The sequence below is a fragment of the Siphateles boraxobius genome, unplaced genomic scaffold (genome assembly GCF_051911475.1).
Source record: "Siphateles boraxobius isolate OS27281-9 unplaced genomic scaffold, OSU_SipBor_1 20, whole genome shotgun sequence".
NCBI lineage: Eukaryota > Metazoa > Chordata > Actinopteri > Cypriniformes > Leuciscidae > Siphateles > Siphateles boraxobius.
In genome coordinates this window covers 18,648,352-18,668,447 of record NW_027508811.1, presented here as the reverse complement: position 1 = coordinate 18,668,447, position 20,096 = coordinate 18,648,352, and the positions used below count along the sequence as shown (strand labels likewise).

Sequence of the window (20,096 nt, the reverse complement as noted above, 5' to 3'; positions counted from 1 at the left end):
CACTCTCAATCATTTTTTTTCTGCGTTTGGAAAAAGTACTTTATATTTATTTGATCTGAAATACAATTAAAACATTAATAATGTTTTCTGATTTGTTTAAATTTAAAAATGCAATTAATTTAATTTATTTTTAATTTTGTTTTGTTAATTTTGTTTTCATTCATTTATTTCATTTACATATTTAAAAAAAATAATCTTGCTGAACTCAAACTTTTGAATCTATTACTATTGGTATTTATTTTATTTTTTTCATTATGATCACAGCACATTTTAAAACACATTTATAAAGAAATAGTTCAAACATGAATAACTATTGTCATGTGTTGTGTTGGATGCCTATAGTAAAAAATTATTGAAGTTAAGTTTTTGATGGGTGAAAACTAGTTTCCAAATCTAGTTAGTTTGTTAGCGTGTCATATCTGTAAACAAAATGTTCTTTCTGTTAATTTACTGCAGATGTGATTCCGAAAATCGCTACCTTGGAAACCCGCTTAGAGGAACATGTTACTGTAAGTAACCCTCACTCTGTCTCTTTCACACACACATAGGGATGGGTTATTTGGCTAACAATTATATTTTTGAAAAACTGGAGCACAACTCCAACATATATTAATTATTATAGGATTAAAAACATACATTTCACAATAATCCTTAATGTTTGTGTCAAAGCTGGATGTGCTTTGTATCTCTAACTCTCCGTGTTTAGCATTCTCTCTGTCGCAGACAATCTCTGTCTCTCACACAAGCAGTGTAGTTTTAGTTTATATTCAGAGCACTAGATGGCAGCCGTACAGCTCCATTATTTGTTCACTTGTCACGATTGACACAAGCACAGAGTGGTCATAACTTCCTCACCCAACCACAAAATAGGAAAAAGAAAAGAAAACGACCACAGACCAGACCATCATCTTCAGGAGCAACGGACATGGGTTCTCCTGAAAATGGCCATGTCTACGCACATTTCTCAAGACAGCTGGAAATTAAAGTCAGTATTAAAGGAAAAACATTTTTAAAAGCCTGTTCTAAATTATTGCTCTTGTCACTATCACTTTCCCAGAAATGCCACCAGACCAGACCAGATTTGACAAACCAAACCAGACTTATGTAAACAGCCCTTCAATACCACCAGTGAATGTTTTTAAAACTAAGCTCCATTTGTTTACAGAGTCTCAGATAAGCAGAGCACATCCAGACAGCCAATTGGTTGCAATGCACATAATCAACAGTAGGTGATCTATTCTGTTCTTAAATTTGTGTGATTTCAAACGAGCTTCTAAACTCAACTTTTCTTTGGACATCTGAGGTTTACTCAGACATTTGTGTTATCTATTACACTAAAAAGGTTTCAGTTAGTAAGAACTTGAAAAGGTCTTATGGCAGAAAGGTTCTCAGTATTTTGATTAATCAACACAAATGGGAGATGACTGTGTGTCAAAAGCAAGTGTGAGGGGTTTGCAAGGCTTTTTATGAGCAGATCAGACTCTCATTCCCTGTATATAGGAGGATTTATTACCAATGCATTATTTATAATTGACCTCCCCTCCAGTCTCTGCAGCACAATACTGTTATATCACTTCATGATTGATAGCGCACTGCATCATATCCTCCTGTGGTCAACAAATCCTTCCAGCATCCTCACTCTTTCCAGCTGAAATGAAACACGCATTACAACGCAGATTCTGATGGGATGTGCTGTTGTAAAAATGCCGATAAATACAGGTGACCGTAAATTCTATAGGGATAGTTCACCCAAATCATAAAACTGCTCTCATCATGTTTGCCATCATGTATCAAGAAGATAATTTGTGAAAATCAGTTACACCATTTTTGTCTATACAATGAAAGTCAATGGGGTCCAAAAAAAGATTGGACAAACATTTTCAAGGACAAAAACAATACTAAACAAAAAACAACAACAACAACAAAAAAGTAATTCAGTCATACATGTTTGGAAATTGCTTGTTGGTTAAGCTTGTTATTTTGAGTTATTTATAACTACTAAGTTTTGACTTTGAATTTGTACTAATAAAATTAACTATTCCTTGTAATGGAATTGATCCATGTCTGAATTTGCAAACCATAAGACGGGTTCCCACATTCTTTTGTCAGACAAAACCCTTAAATGTAAAATATTTTCTTAAAGTCCCCCTGTGGTGAAACCAAGCCTTTAATGTTGTTTATATGTCTATGTGGTGTTTTTTAATATGATTTAAGACAAACCATGTACAAATTCATAAGTCAACACCATTGCTGAGTATTTTCTACTTTAGCGAACCAAAGACAGACTCAAAAACGCGGTTTGAAATCGCTGGTGTTTCTGACGTCTCAAACTATCTTATAACCATATAATGTAAAAAATATGGACGTAGTGTCCGTGACATCACCCGTAGGTTTCTGAACAGCAGTTTTGAAGCCCAAAGTGGCAAAGCCGTCGCCATCATGGTAGCACACCACTCCCGGATAAACGAAAATGGGCCAAAAGGCGGGATAAGCTGAGGTGACGTGATGGCTAACTGACAGCAGACAAACGGCTAGTAGTGACAGCAGCGGCAATCCAACTGTCACTCAAGTGGCCACGCCCTTAATTATGGAGAACTTTAAGGCTTAATATAATTTAAATGGATGTTATATAAAAAAAAAGACCCCCCCCCCTCACAGTTGTCATGAAGGGCAAAACTTGCTATAGACCAAAACCACTTTTTGCACCATGCTGTAAACACTTTTTTTTTCTGCTGTAAAATTGGGCATTTTAACATGGGGTGGGGGGGTGGGGGGGGGGGGGGGTATGGGATTGAATCTCTTTTGCATCCAGTCTCAAGTCACTTCTGTGTTGGTTTCAAGAGAGAAACAGGAAGGTTGCAGCTTGCTTGTAACCAATCACGACAACGTGTGATCATCAACAAGTGGATCTCTGAGCTGGTGTGAGTGAGTGGAGGTGGGGCTAATTTGCATATTAATAGAACTGTGTATACTAAATGATGCAAGGGTTTACAGTTACATTCACGCTATTTAAAGGCATGATGAATCATTTTAGTGATCAAAGATGAGTTTTAAGGGATACAATTATTGACTCCAGGGGAGATTTAAAAGTTTCCCCTGAGATTTCAAGTTAATATTTTTCATTCTGATAATAATAATAATACATTTAATAATATATTTTTATATTATTATTATTATTATCAATTTTAACTAAAAAAAATACTGAATTATATTTCTTTTGCGAATTAAAATGACAAAAATAAAAAATATATATAATATTGATGCTGCAAACTTCTGTCCACAAACATATTGGAAATTGTGTAAATGTGTAAGTAAAGTGAACCTGGTGCACGTTGCATTCCCAAATGCACATTAAACTCGCATCACGTGGTGTAAGGCATCTGATGTCAGGCATGGTTGGTTAAAATAACCTTTGTGATATGTATGATTATATTACACTCGAGTTCAGATTAAAGCAACTGCTCTTCTCCATCTCATGCTCCTTGTATGGTGTACTAAACGCTAAAGTGTACACTGCAGCTGGCCTGCAAACTCTCTCGCAGACAAACACGTATAAACACACACAGCAACCACAAGCAGCACCTCACGTTCCCAGCATCCAGCTGTTATCTCTTACTAGCACTGTTCCCTTCACTCTGTCAGTGTGGATTTCATCACACGTGTGCAACGATTCAGTAGTCCAGCTTCGAAATATGTGGGGCCGACACACTCGCTAATTTGACCAATTAAAGCCATCAAGAGAGGCTAGTTGGAGCGAGACAAGTCTGACTCCCTAAGGGAACGTCAGTGACATTTACCCACTGAGTGGGATTGATGTTTACGCTTCGTCTTTGTAACAGGATAATTCAACCAGCCTTGAACACACTAATGTCTGCTATCACAAGGAGAAAAATCAAGGGCCATCAAACATGATAATACTAATGATGACGATAAATGCAAGTCACTGTAACGGTAATTGAATGTCTCCTTCACTATCATATTGGATAGATGTTTATTACAGTATAACCTCCAGTGTGATCAGGGTCATGTTTCAACTGCTATATACATGATGACGAATGTTATGCAGTCAAAACTGTCATTAGACTGTTGTCTTTATCAGACTATAGGTCATGATTACCATGCTGTATCATATTCTAATAGACCAATGGTGACTCTAGTATTTTTTTTGTTTGTTTGTTTGTTCTTCCTTATTGTAATGGGTTCTTTTAGCTTTGCTTCAGAGCACTAAATTGTTGTTAACATTTTTGCTCCATTACTTTTCAGAAAACAGATAAATCCTTGTTATTTTGAAATTGAAATCGAGACCTGCTCTGAAACGTGACAGTGGTGTCCAGTTTATGAGCAAATCATTCTTTTAACCCAATTATTTTCGGTGAACCTATTGAAACGGTTCACAAATCACACTGAACTATTCTTTCACAAATTGGATGGATCCGTTTACAGCTGTTCTCGATTCGACTGCTGTCTGGTTCCATGATCCAGGCAAACAAAAATAAAAAAGAACAAAAAAAGCTCTGAAAGTTTTTATATTTGTTAACAATTTTTTATATAGCCCTACTAGTTTGTTGTTTTCACTTGTTTACACACTTATGAGTAAGCTCAAAAGATATTAAAAGTTTAATCTTTTGATTAGTGTACGGGAATATTTTTGTGCATTAAGTTTACCATTTAACGTTTAAAGTGGCAGATTATGTACATTTCATTTTTGCAGCAGTAGTACTGGTATCATGATCACTACTGTTTGGGATCAGTAAAAAATTAAATTGATCAAAATTTGGTCAAAAGATTAAAGATTTTTGTTTCAAATAAATGCTGTTTTTTGAACTTTCGATTCATCAAAAAATCCTGACAAGACTGTTCAACAACACAACTGTTTTCAACATTGATAATAATATGAATTGTTTCTTTAGCGCTAATGAGCATGTTAGATTGATTTCTGAAAGATCAGTAATAGCTGCTGAAAATTCAGCTTTCACATCACAGGAATGAATTACATTTGAAAATATATTAAAAAAGAAAACAGTTAAAAATAAATTATGATAATATTACTCAATATTTCAGTTTTTATTATATTTTTTATCAAATAATGCAGCCTTGGTGAGCATAAAATACTCAAAACATCAAAAAATCGTATCGACCCCAAACTTTCGAAAGGTAGTTTACTTTCACTCAAATACGTGATTTGTTAAAGACAGCTTTGATTCTCTTAACATTGATCCAAAAAACTATATTTATACCTCATATACTGATATACAGCCAACTTTCCACTGGCTGAATCAAAGCCATAACTTTTGCTTCAGACATACTCAGATGAGTGTACCAGACATCCTCAGGTCCCTCATCAAAAACTAGACCGCTAAATACTTTTAGTCAGGCTGCTTTGTGTTTGCATACAAAGTCACTTTTTATTTGGACATCTAAAGCCCCATCTTATTTTCTTAAGATAATTGTTTTGGCTTTAAGCCTTCGAAATAATTATCTTCTTCAATCGAGACCATGTTAAAGTGCATGAGGATGAATTAGGATCCTTTACTTTCAATGCATTTTGGTCATGCTGATGTTATGGAGAAGAAATTGTCATTTAGATGATAAAGCTATCTTGCATAGTGGAAATGCCGGTTTATAGTATATTCAGATTTTTTGTCACACCACAAAGATAATATTCAAGCAAAGCGCATTCAAGCTGTTTACCGAACAGAATTTTTGTCATACATGCACAGTGCATCCTGCAAAAATAGTGTAAGTTGTAGCTGTTCCAGACATGCACACTGAGTTTAATTTAGATCATACCTTTTGTTTTGATATACGTGATCAAAAAACATTTAGCTTTATCATTTCTTCTAAATAATTTGTAAACATGAACATCTTACCTTATATAATATGGTAAGCTAAATCATGTGCTTTTGTTATGCATACATGGTTGTCTTCAGTGCAAAAAAACTATTTTTGGTACTTCATTTCAGCTCATTGCATTCAAAAGGACCGTGCGAACCAGTGTATATTTAGTTTCAACTTATTTAAGGGCAGTGTGCCATTTTCTTTCCTGCTTCTAAAAAAGATGACTCCAGATGTCCCGAACTCTCTGCTGTTATCATTACCGCCAGCAAGGTGTTCCAGAATTGAGGATGATAACGTTTATGGTAGAAGACATTAAATAAAATACCTAGATCCTGTTTGCCAGGGATGGCTTTTTGTTATTGCTTCATTTCAGATCTCTGAACTTGGAAATGAAATGTGTTCTACAGGATGCTTAGAGGAAATTGCACTTTGGCTTGATGAGAGTGTTATTTGAGATTCCTGTAATGCTTTATTGAATTATGTATTGTAAATAAATGTGTGCGTTTCGCAACCAGAGCACGTCATAAGACGATGATGTTGTTGTCGGTTGTAATCAGAACGTCTTCTCTTGGCTTCTTATGTATGTTTAATTTTATCAGATGATGATGAAAATATACTGGAGTTCAAATAAGGTTAATAACCTCATATGTTAATAATTCCATTCCTCTGAAATAGAATAGTAGCACATGTTTTCATACAATTTCGTTTGATTAAATGACCACAAAATAACCACATTATTTAGTGTTCTATGATTTCACTCTCTGGGAATTTGATTTACTGGCTAAATTTGTGCAATTAATCGGCTTATGATAACCGAATTATAGCAAAAATGTTGGAAGCAGTGAAACCATTACAGCATATTGTTATTTATGTTCATTTCATATTTGCATTGTGCTTTGTGAACTCCTTGACATGCATTCACTCACGCACACATATAAATACATGCAGTCATGCAAGCGAACACAGATGCACACTCATAAGTATTATCATCACAGCAGGAAGTGTAAGAGAGTGGGCAATACGTAGCTTTAAGTGTCCTCTCAAGCACCATAGATATAACTACATGTACTATATCCCATTACGCAAAACAGCCTGTTGATCTCCCTCTTTGATATTCTGCTCTTATTTTTCCCCTTCATGGAATAGAAAAAGTCTCAGAAGTTTGCCAAAGACCCTTATGGGATAAACACAGCTTTGCTGTGTACCTGGGGCAAGAACAAGGAGAGAAAAAGCTAGCAATAATCTTTCTATTTCTGTGACAACGGAGGGTACTGAGTGGTCAGAGGAACAGATAAGCTCAAGACGGATGCTTTGATCTGATCTGTGGTAATTCTCCATCTCCCTGCGGTTTCAGAATGAACACGGCTATTTGTTGAACCTAATATCCTTTAGTTTCGCTCGCTTTCTGTGAACATCCCCTATCTGCTATGTGTACCAGTGAATCTATGTGAATCTGCTATGGTTTTGTGTGCCTCTGTTACGTCATGTGCAGATATGTAGAGATAAACATCTTTTGAACAAGGCCTGGAAGTTTTTCTTGGATCGGCGAGGGGTCAGAGACAGTCAGACTCGGTTTGTTAGATTGCAGCTGCTCATTTGAGGTTTGAAATGGATGTTTAATGTTGATGATGTGTGCTCAGGGTCATGATGAGTTAGATTAGCAACTGGGTTGCAATAAATTGAACTCTAATCACACACACACACACCAGATGACACTTCTTATGAAAAAACTGTAATTGTTAAAGTGTTGTATTATGCTATTTTAAAGGTAAAAAAAAAACACTTTAATTGTCTCATAATATACATTGTACATAATCTAATTTCTCATAGAGTTTGAAAACGATTCGTTCGAGATTCATTCTCTCTACTCCCCTCCTTTCCTAGGGCCTACTCTGCTCTTATTGGTCATACGGCCCAGTCTCTTGTGATTGGTCTGTTGCTTACAGCGCATGTCGGAAACGAAACACCTATTACCATCTGAATTTCAGCTGCGGAAGCTTCTTTAGCACTTGATACAGTGGATTCGCAGTGCTGAAAACAGCTTCTTCTCGACATGTCGTCAACACAAACCAAACTCTTTCAGGCCTCAGCTACAACTACAGTGTTTGATAGCGGGTCAAAGTAGACGTCGTTCACGGGCAGCCAATGAAGAACTTTGTCTGGCTTTATGCAAATTTGAAACATTTTTACGTAGGTATCTAACAGGAAGTGAGACTGGAAATGCTGACGACTCGTTACAGCAGTTCAGAATCGATTATTTCTTTTAGGAGACAATAACGTTGGTCATGCACTTTTATCTTTGAAAAACACTGCAGACCTTTTACATTTGCAAACAGTTGTATTACACACTACATGAAAGGTAATATTCGAAATGGCACAACAGTGGCACTTTAGGTGCTTTAAATCTATTAAAAATTTTGTCTATTTATAAAAGGTCATAAATGATAACTAGAATCCAGAATAATGTCAATGACAGTTCTGTGTTTTCTTCCATCAGCAGAGTCGATATTAATTTTGACCCGCTGGACAATCAAATCAGTTCTCAGCCTTCCTCTGTCTGTTGCTATTTAATCATATGCCATCTTCACAATTGGATCGGACAAGGTGACCTTTAGTTGCTCGTGCAGATGCGAGCTGTCATAAAGTCCTTGATATCACAACTGCTTCTCTTTCCCAACGAGAGTTTGTGTTTAACTTTGAAGATTTGCTGTGATTGCCATGATGTTGCGATTTCAACATAACATGAACATGAAGAATTTTTGCCAAGCTATCACTTTCATATGTTAACCAATCTAATGATTTTTATGCTGAAACACTTGGACATAAATTCTAAATACAATTTATGTTTTGTTTTTGTTTTTCTCCCACCTTACTAGATAATCTCCTGATAGACTACCAGTTCACCTTTAGTCTGCTTCAGGAGGAGGATCAGCATTACACAGCTATTAACTTCATGGCGACTCCGGAAGAGGTCAGTGAGTTTGCATCATGTGTTTGCAACAAGTTGTATTTGATTTTGAACTTGGTGTGTTTGCAAAAAAGTGCCCAAATTTTGTGTTCTTAACATATGCAATATGACTAGTTTCCTACAACAAGCTGGGCTTTTTTTCTTGTTTTTTTTTCAGTCCACATTATTGTAAATATGTATATATATTAGTGCTGTCAAACGATTAAAATATTTAATCGCGATTAATCGCATTAATGCCATAGTTAACTCGCGATTAATCGCACATTTTTATCTATTCTAAATGTCCCTTGATTTCTATTTGTCTCATTATTTTTTCTAATTTTAATGCTCTTATCAACATGGAAAAGTGGATCAGCAGTAAGTTTGTTCTTAGCTGTGGTATCCATGTGCTTCTGTCTGAAGTCATCCATTGTAGAGCTTAGATCGGGCCCAAAAAATCAAGCCCGACCCGAGCCCGTGCGTATTGTGTCCGAGCCCGGCCCGGCCCGACACATAAACTGTAATTATGAGCCCGAGCCCGATTTAAACCCGTCCATTTTTTTAATACGTGGGTCGTTTTAACTGACGTTCTCAACTACTTTCTATGTTACTTTCTCCCGCCCGCAACATTTTTGTCCCGCTCCCGCCCGCAAATACACTCTTTTTTTTGTAGGCTACCTCCAAATACTTTCGCCTACGTGTCGCCACAATACACATAAGCATAAATGCTCCTGATAAATTATTTGTTATTAAAGCATTAACACACAAACCACTGTTATAACATAAAAGCAAGCAGGCTACTGAGTGCATGGTTTGGCATGACTGAATGCGCGCAAAGTGCGCTCCCTTAATAATTCCTAAAAAGCTGACATCAGTTCATCGCAATCTCACACATCTGTTATTATCAATGAAGCTGACTGCACAATGCATATTTCATAATATATACACTTTGTTTGTTATAATTTGAGGATTTGCCAGCATACAGAATTCAGCACTGAACAAAAAGTCTGTTTTGAGCGGTGAGGGGAGTCTATTTTAAATGCTTCTGATTGGCCATTGCATTCAAGAAATCAACACATATGTCTGTGATTGGCTACATCCCTCAACGCTGCAAACATGTTATAAAAAGACTCTGCCCTGTAAATCGTTTCTATTTTGTTTTAGTTGTTCTTGTTGCTTTTCTGCAACATGAATAAAAATGTATTAGTTTTTATGTTTTATTCATAGATATTTCTAGTTTGCGGGAGTCCCGCGAATCGTTTTATTCTCCCGTATCCGCACACAGAGTGAGTGCATTACTGCTCGAGCCCGCCCTCGCACTCGGCCATCAAATCTAGTCCCGCGCCGCACTCTATTGCGTTGAGAGTGCACGACTCTAAATCGGCGTCTCGCGCTCGCGCCATCCAGTCAAAACGTAACGTTAGCCTACTACTATTTGGCCGGCGCGCAAGCCCAAAAAAGTACGTGCCTGTTGTTTTGTTTACGATCTAGCTATCCGGTGTGATGTTGTAGTTTTTCCAACGTTACTAGTTGTTGCAACAACATTTGAAAAAAATACAAAGTTGGCTAGGCCAAAAAGAGCGTTAATCTCGCGATAAAAAAATTGACGCCGTTAAAATGTGTTTGCGTTAACGCCGTTAATAACGCGTTTAACGCACAGCACTAATATATATATATATATATATATATATATATATATATATATATATATATATATTGTAAACTCTTTATTATCAGCTATTTAATTTTTTTGTCATCATGTTGTTTGTTTTTCAGACCAACAAGAATCTCGATATGTCAATTAATGCATCTAACAATTTCAACATCAACATAACGTGGTCTATTGGCTCAACAGGTAAAGTATTTAATGTAATATTGTAATAAGTCCCAAAAGAAAGAATTACTTTGTAAAATAGTCCTGGCTGAACATAGTAAGTATAGGACACCTCTGTGAGTCCATTGTCAAGGCATTCATAAAATGCTTTTTGATTTTAATTAAGATAAACAGGCATTGCTCTTGCACAGGCAAATGCTAAGCGAAAAAGATTTTCGTTTTGTTGCTGTTGAATAAACCTCTAGGACAAGCAGATATGTGGAGAAGTGTTAAATATTGTCCCGTAGGCCCAGATAAACCAGACTCCCAATGGTCAATAGAATATTACAGATAGTGTTCGAGTGTAAGTGTCATTGTCATGAAAACTTATTTATAGAAATATTTAACCGCTCAAAAGAGTGGTTAATGGAAAAGTCACATTTTGCATTGTGATAAATTGCTATTAACTAAAATAAATCAGTTTTTTATTCTGTCATACTTAATGGAACAGTCTCTGTATGGGTCATCTGGGAAACATCAATATAGACTGACTAATGTTCATGTTAATTTGTGGTTGGAGATTTACTGTATTATGATAGACCATGTATTCACTATTAACTCTTAAATCTGTTCAAACCCTTAAAGAAGTTTCTAGGCATTTTTCTAATACTTTCACTATTAATCGTGTTGGCATTCGAGTACAGCTTCTTAGAATAGCATTATTCAGATGTTTTATAGTTGAAGGGTTGATCAGAACATTTATGCCATTTTTAATCATGCTGAGGATTTTGTATGCTGATGTTGTTGTTGGCTGACGTGCACTTTGCTGACTCTGTGTTTTGTGTCCCTGCAGCGGGTACGATCTCTGGGGAGGAATTCCCCATAGTGTCCAAGACAAACATCAAAGAGTACAGAGACAGCTTCTCCTGTGAGACATTCTCCTTCCTGGCAAATCCCAACATCACTTTCCATGTTTATGTCAGCAACTTTTCATGGCCAGTCAAAATACAGGTAAGATCATATGCCTGATTTCTATTACCTCAGCCAGGTGTGCCTTCGATTTAGTCCAGCCCCAAACAGCCTTTTCTTATTTATTAAGTCAAAAAAAGTGCATAAAACCTATTTTTTAAATAGTGATTTTTATGTGTTCAGTGATTAATACACACAAACTGGCTTATTAGATATACATGAATGAATATTTTTATATACGTTTGCATATAGTTAAAAAAAGTTTAGTTTCAGCTCCATCCCTCAGTTTGAAGCTGCTTTTCTTGTTATCTGCCAAACTGTTGACTGATGAGCTTTTTATTTTGATATATTATATACAGTGCATTTTAAAGTTGTAAAATGATTACATTTTTGTTCAGACTTTGATCAAAACAGCATCATGATCATCAATATCTTCATCATAATGTACCACAACAACAAATTACTGTAAATATCATCCATGAAATTTGTTTTTGATTTCAAGGCAAGCTCTCTAAGCCTCGTGTATAAATAGGGCACAGAGTATAAACCATTATGAATTGTGTTATGCAAAAATAATATGTTTAATGATCCATGAGTCCGCTTTGTGCTCATCAATTTTATTTGAAGTGCTTTATAAAAGCGCTGACAAACTGTATAAAATATCTTAATTCTCTCAGCATTCTCATCTATGAACTAAAGAAGAGTCCATTGCATTCTCTGTTTAGATAACCTGATAAATCTAGTTTAACTGGTAAAACTTCATATTTTCAAGTTTATGTTTGTTATTGTTTGTGGGGTTTGTGTCAATGAATTGATGTGCCTTCATGTGCTTTTACAGGGTTCCTACAGTCATGTATAGACTGAAAATATCAAGGCTCTAATACATTTTTAAAAAGTTTTGGCAATGTCTAGGTTGAATATTTCCAGTTATGACCTGCTCTCAAATATTCAGTTGAATCTAAAATGTGCAGTTTGTGAGTCAAATCTCTATAAAATTATTTTAATGACTCAACTCATTCAAACAACTAGAACAGTCGTGGAAATAAAAAAAGTAAAAAAGTCTAATTTATTTAAATGTTGCAAATGTTTTTGAACATTGAACATTGATTTTGAAATGCTTTCCTTTACCATGCTGCTCACCAGGCTTTTTAAATCAAAAATACAATACTACAAAAATATTGTGAAATAGTTTTATAATAATCTGAATATATTTTAAAATGTAATTTATTCCTGTGATGGCAAAGCTGAATTGTCAGCTTCCTTTACTCCAATTTTTAGTGTCACATGATCCTTCAAAATCATTCTAATATGCTGATTTGGTGCTCAAGAAGTGTTTCTTATTATTATCAATGTTGAAAAAAAAGGTTCTGCTTAATATTTTTGTGGAAACCGTAGTTATTTTTTATTACTGGATTATTTGTATAGAAAGTTAAAATAGCATTGAAATAGAAATCTTTTGATCAATTTATTATATTCTTACTGAATAAAATAACTAATTTCTACTTCTTAAAAATTCTTACTGACCCCAAATATTTAAATGGTATATCCCTCAAAAAGTGTAGGAACTCTGCTGGTCCATTCCCACTCTGCCTTACATATTAAACGTACAAGTTTTGCCCAGAACAGGTGATGCTGCTTGTAATCGGGCCAACACAGTCATCAAAGCTTTTCAAAGCCAACACAGTCATCAGTCTTCCCAGCAACCCTCAGTCAGATCCTGCTATGCCCTGTGTGAGAGTGCAACTGCACTGTGGCCTATTAGTATCAGTCATGTATTGATTGTGGCTGTGAATCATTCCCATTAATGCAGTTTTACCATACCCACATATAGATGAGATAGTAACATGAGCCCTTAATTGTCCTCATCAGGAGCCCAGTTACCACAGTCATCTATAGACTGATCTGAGTAACCTGAGAAGAACCGCTTCTCTGGCCCTGACCTTCATCACGTCTGATGGACATCCAGTCAAACTGCTTTCAAAATAAAATCATCTATCCCTCCGATTTATTGGCCTATTTGGTGCATAAAGAGAAAATAATATTTCCTCCTGCCAGCCGCAGTGAACGATGTTGCGTCTTCCTTTTAAATTACTCTTTTATAGACTAGAGAAAGAGACGAAGCTGCGCTTACTTTCATCTCAGTGTCTTTCAGTATTTGCTTATGAAAAGCTCATATTGTTCATACAAAGTGAGACTGAAAGATTGACAGCGACTAATACTCTGAATGTGTTTTCTATTATACTCGTCGTGTCTTGTGGCTCATGTGTGCTCACGCCTGTCAGTCAAGGTCACGCGTGGTCGCGGGCATATCTAATACAAAGAGTATTTTTTGTAGTCTCATACTTCATGTGGTTTAATAGTGCAGGTCAAGGCTGTAGTGTCCCTCACTGCACATTGTTCACAGGCAATGTGCAGAGACACACACACACACACACACACACACACACACACACACACACACACACACACACACACACACACACACAGGAAGAAGCAAGCATGAGAGGCCGCTGTCAGCCCTGTGACTGAAGTGAGCTGCTGACATACTAGTGATTGGTATCACAGTTGGAGTTGTGTGCAGCATTCATCACCACCAGTCTTCCCTTTTCCACTGCTTGCAGTCACTCACTCCTTTCATTCTCTTTATCTATTTCATGTCAGACTCTGGCAGAGATTATCCATTTATTACAGATCTCACCCCATGTTCAGTCTGTAAGAGTTGATCACACCAGTTCAATCAAATAAGTAAATGCATGAATACTTGGTCAAAAAAAACTTTATTTAGCATTGATGCATTAAATTGATCAAATGTGTCATTAAATTATGTATTATGTATTAAATTATGTAATCATTACATTTAACATTTCAATGCTTTTACTTGACATACACGCACATTTCCAAAACCAATAGATCTTTAAAAAATAAAAAATAAATGGATTTGTTATTGTGTTTGCTACAAAAAAAAGGTTTAATCACATATTCCCAGCACTGTTTCCACATGTGGTTTGCCTTAATACTTGCCATTATTTATATCTCTTCCTATTAATCATGAATCTGTGCTCATGATGTAAGGTAACCTGGTTATCAGGTTTAATCCAGATCAAATACGCCCGGTCCTTCAGACTCATTAATGAGTAACAGTAGGAGAATCAGGATAGTCATGTGTAATGCTCATCTGCTCGGCATGGGAAAGGCTACCCTGGTGATGACAGCATTTCCTGCCCTCGCTCTGCTCCCCCAGGGTTATCACTCCAGTCTCAGGATGACATCAGCTTAGAGCTGAGGGCTGGTTTGGGGGGCAGAGCTCAAGGGGATTTGCCTATCCTAGTGGAACAGACTTATAGTTTGTCACTGTGGTCCTGTACCTCACCCCTCCAGTAATTTTCAGTCCACATCTACAGAGAGCTGCTCTACTCACCCCTTTATTTAGTGCTTGGAAATGAGAAGAATATTTAGTTAACCTAATATTGTGTTTAAGTTTAATATCTTGTTTTGGGCTGGTTTTAATCACAAATTAATCAAGTTTAATGTCATTCAGAAGACGACTAGTGACTCCACTGTCATTAATTGTCAATAATTGGATTATGCCAATAGCTGAACATTATACAATATAAAACCATAATCATGACTACTGCTGTTTACATAATCATTATACATGAGTGTATTTCGCAACATCAGTGTCAATAAAATTTATTCAGAGCAGCACCATGACAGGTATGACACCGAGGCTGTGAGGGAAAGACTTAGCGTGTTTTCAATGGCATCCACTGTAAAAAAGCTGTATAAAGCTCCTAGATCATTTATAATTTTCCACAGCTTTTTTCACAGGTTTTTTTTTTTTTGGGTCTTCTGACATTTCTTGTATAGATATTTTTGCAGTGATTCGTCAGCAGAACAATCCAAAAACACATTAGAGATGGCGCTGCTGTGAATGAGGTCTATATCATCTTAAGTGTCTTATCTAACTGCAAAAATCCAGTTTGCAGTTTACGCTGGAAAAGAACTGCCCATTTAGACAAGATTAGACAGTTTGACCAGCATGTAAAGTGAACAGCCACTGTGGAGAGACTGTGGGAGTTTTCTGTGGGCATCTCTGAGACTAAGACTATTGATGCACCTCTGTTTTATCCTCCGTTTTCTTCCTTCATTTCTGTGACAAGGATTATCTCAAAAAGATCAGTTAAAGGTGCGGTGTGTGATTTTTAGCGGCATCTAGTGGTGAGGTTACGAATTGCAACCAACAAAAGTTACGGTGGCCGACAGGAAAATGACATCGTCTGAGACAGCAGAGAGTAGCCAGTTCAGCAGTGAGGTTTCTTTACAAGGATAAATTAAGAAATTATGTTTACTTAATTATTCCCGTAAAACTATATGTGAGTTGCGAATAAAATTGTTACTTGTTCATCATTGTGTCAGTGTTTTATTCGCTGAACTAAGCTTGCTTCCTTGCACGAAGAGCAACATAGTAACGAGACTCGTTTGTCCGTTTAGGGCTACTGTAGAAACATGCAGTGGTGGAGGAAGTACTGAATCTCAGTACTTAAGTAAAAGTACAAATAACCAGAGACATATTTTATTTAGTGAAAGTAGAAGTACCACAATGACAACCCTACTTAAGTAAAAAGTAAAAAGTACCTGATTTTAAATGTACTTTAAGTATTAAAAGTAAAAGTACTTGCATAACAATTTATTCTCTTAATGTCTATATTCTAATGATTAATAAAACAGTTAATCCTAACTCATTCAACCTAATAATCCTATAATGATGTTCAATAATGATGGAAAAGCCGTTATTGTTTAAGTTTTTGTCACCATTTCAGAACAAGCTTGCAATTAGGCAATATACACATCAAGCTTAATTTGACGGGGTTTGGCTGTAAACGCGATTAATTTATGGCGTAATTCTGAACCTCTTGGCTTGCCATACTAATCCCAGGGCTCTCAAGTGTCATGCATTGAGCGTGACGGTCACTCATTTCGGTCTTTTGTCACGCTCTCCCGACACACATTGTATTTCCACGCTGAATAACTATTTGTAATATATTTAAAATGCCGCAGCGCCCAAAACTCTGGCCGCGCCGCTCTCATAGCACTGTGGAACCGGCATGAATCAAGCGCGTTTCCTCTGGTGTTGTTCGTCGAGCTACACAATAGCCAATCAGAAAATAGTACTATTGTATCTGGGTAAGATTTAACGCAACAACCAATGAAAAAAATTTATCTACCCCATGCACGTAAAAAAAAATTCCGCGTATAAATTGCACGACCGGGTTGATATGGCAACCAAACTTCACTGGTGAGACAAATGTGTGACGAACGGACGGTCAGGATGGCGTTTTGGCAGGGGAAAACTGATCAGAAAATGTAACGAAAATGTAACAGAACGTTGTAGAAATGTAGTGGAGTAGAAAGTATAATAATTGCTGCAAAAAGTAACGAAGTAAAAGTAATTAGTATGCACTATTGATTCTACTTAAGTAAAGTAAAGATATGTGAAAAATGTACTTAAGTAAAGTAACGAAGTATTTGTACTTCGCTACATTCCACCACTGGAAACATGTCGGCGCATTTCAATGTAAGGGGATCCGCGGTGTAAGTAGATAGAAAGAAAAAGTTTTTTTACACCACTGAAAACTTATTTTTCTAGGTAGTGACGAAACGCGTTCTGTAGCGCTTATTCGCTGTCGGCTACGATAGAAACATGGCGACACAATATGTCGGCCTCCATAGAAGGGGGTGCCCACGGTTATGGAGAAATAAATGTCTCATTCTAAGGTAATAAAAACATAACAGTTCATTATGCAAGGTCTTTATACACCACTGAAAACATAGTTATGGATATTATATTGCATTTCAGTCAATAGATCCTTAGAAATATTAAACATTGCACCTTTAATAGCCTTTTTTTAAAACAGGTCTCATTGCATCCGCTTGTCCGAGAAAATGTTAACCGGAGTTCGAACTGACGGCAAAATTGACTTTTATGGTAATCAGCTAACCTAGCTAGTTATTTTTTATCGTTGCCATTTTATTCAATTTAAAGATCTAGATGTTTGTGATTTAGAAAAAAAAAAAGTTTAGGCACCAATCTGCATATGCGATGGACATGGGTTTATGCTTATCTTTGCTTGCTCCTTTGAAGGCATCTTGAGTAAAACATCTCTATATTTAACAAAGCACATACAAAAGACATGAGCCGGAAGCAATACAACCTGTTTTGCACAATACGGAAGTTTGTCGCACATAACTCCCACTAAAGTAAATTAAAAACTATTTATAATATTCTGCTCTTATAATAGTCTCATTGTGGGCAGAAGCAGAGCTGCTGCATTAGATAGATTTCTGTGTTATACGGCCATCTTGTCGCAGCCATTCTGGACCAAGGAATGGGGAGTGATTTGATTTTCTCCACACACATCTCTTAATTTCCCCAGTCCAGTAGACATCATTAAATAGAATGCCTTTAGTAATCTCATTTCTGACAGGCAGTTTGTGGTCTACCTCAACCTCTGTCCATCTCTGACATGAGCGAGTCTCTTTGGATAACGGGTAAAATGAAACGGTTAGCCAGAAACACAGTGGTGCCATATCGGTTGATAGCTTTATCACAGCAGATTGGCTTTCATAGCGGTGAAAGAGAATGGGTAAAGCTAAGTGCTCAGTGCTCCACAATCTGAGAAGGCCATGACAGCAGAGATTACTTCATTTGCTCTGTCTGTTCTCACTTGTTCTCTCCTTTACCATTATATGGAGAGAGAATGAGGGGAAAAAAAAGCAAATGTGGTGCTGATGTGAATACTGACAGGACAGAATTAACTGTTACATATTTGCTTTATTGTATCAGTACCTTAGTTTAAATTATGTATATGTATATATATATATATATATATATATATATATATATATATATACATACATACATATATATATATATATATATATATATATATATATATATATATATATATATATATATATATTTATATTTATATATATATATAAAATTAAATATTTAAATAATTATAATTATAATTAAAGTTATTACATGCATTCTTTTTTGTCATTTTAAACCATACCATCCATAATAAAACTTACTTTTATAAATTAGTTGTTCAAGGAAAAAAAATATTTATTAAGTTTTGTTTTATGTAGTAAGTGTTCAATCGGTGTAATTTTGGATCACAATATTTTAGTACAGATTTATTAACATTTTAAGGTTTTTCCTTCAGCAGTTGTGTCAATAAAATATAAAAGCAGATGCAAGGCCTTAGATCACCAAAACCTGACATTTTGGGATGATTTGATGCCAGATGTTTATTGTGAGTGTATATGATCCCACCTCAGATAATATAGGTGAGCTACATGTTTGCATGTGACTGATTATAAATATGGTGCTCATTTGAATATTGTAGGTGTGCATAATATTCAACTAATATCTCACTGCAGTCATTAGGTTCTGTCATGAATATGTTAATGTACCATCTGCAGAACTGCCGATCTTCATTCTCTCTCTCTCTCTCTCTCTCTCTCTCTCTCTCTCTCTCTCTCTCTCTCTCTCTCTCTCTCTCTCTCTCTCTCTCTCTCTCTCTCTCTCTCTCTCTCTCTCTCTCTCTCGTTCTCTCGCTTGCATCCCTTTATCCCACACGTCCAGTTCAAGAAGTCAGATATGATGCTCATTAACTTTTTATAACACTTTAAATATTCTTGGGAAAGGTACAGGAACATCTATTTTTATCCTTTCCCTTGCACTCAAACACAAACAGCATGTTTGCAACAGCATGTTGTTCAGTGACCAGTGCTGGTTTAGCAGTGTCCTGTCATCACCTCAGCTCTTGATATTCTTCTCAGAGAAGCGTTTTAGTTGCTTTTACCTTCAGGCCTCACAGACCCTCTGATTCACCCTGACTCTGTTTTGCCTAACTTCAGGGTTCTTGGTGCTCAAAGGTGGTATTGAACTTTAAAAAGCACATGCACTCAATAATCACTTAGCCTCTGATCTCTGTACAATGATGGTGTTGTGGTGTCCACTTTTAAACTAACACTAAAAAGCTAATCCTCCTGTTTTTTCTAGATGTCAGATCATTCTAGATGGTCAATGTGCTTCTGAACTCTACTTTCCAGTTTAATTTTGCATTAGTACTTCTAATAAATTTACAATACATGGTCCCTCAGTCCATAATGTCATCTGTATTTTTGGTTTATTATTATTATGATTATTATAATTTTGTAATTAAGTCCTTTATAGTTTGCTTACATTTTGAAAAAGTATCTGATCTTATGTACCTATGTGCATGAGTTTAAGTACAATTTGAGATCATAGCTTCTGATTGACGCCCGTAGTCTGCAATTGGTAGTGTAAAGTATTCAGCATTATGCCGACAACGTAACACAAAACAAGACACTAAATTGTTTAATTTGCTGTTAGCGTCAATCTTGTAACATGCACAAGGCCTTTGCAAGTGCAGCTTCATTCTAGTACATTAGCAGAAATATTTTTGACGGATTTAATGTTTCATAAAAGTGGGTCTG

At 36.1% G+C, this 20,096-nt stretch overlaps 1 protein-coding gene across 2 annotated transcripts in view; it reads left to right on the top strand.

The window, feature by feature from the left end:
* atrnl1a (attractin-like 1a) overlaps positions 1-20,096 on the top strand; it is a 274,652-nt gene that overhangs the window by 145,456 nt on the left and 109,100 nt on the right. For both annotated transcript variants that reach the window (XM_077237252.1, XM_077237253.1), the window contains exons 22-25: positions 457-509; positions 8,715-8,809; positions 10,562-10,640; positions 11,452-11,609. In XM_077237252.1, the coding sequence (XP_077093367.1) occupies positions 457-509; positions 8,715-8,809; positions 10,562-10,640; positions 11,452-11,609 (385 nt within the window). The remainder of the gene's footprint in view (positions 1-456; positions 510-8,714; positions 8,810-10,561; positions 10,641-11,451; positions 11,610-20,096) is intronic.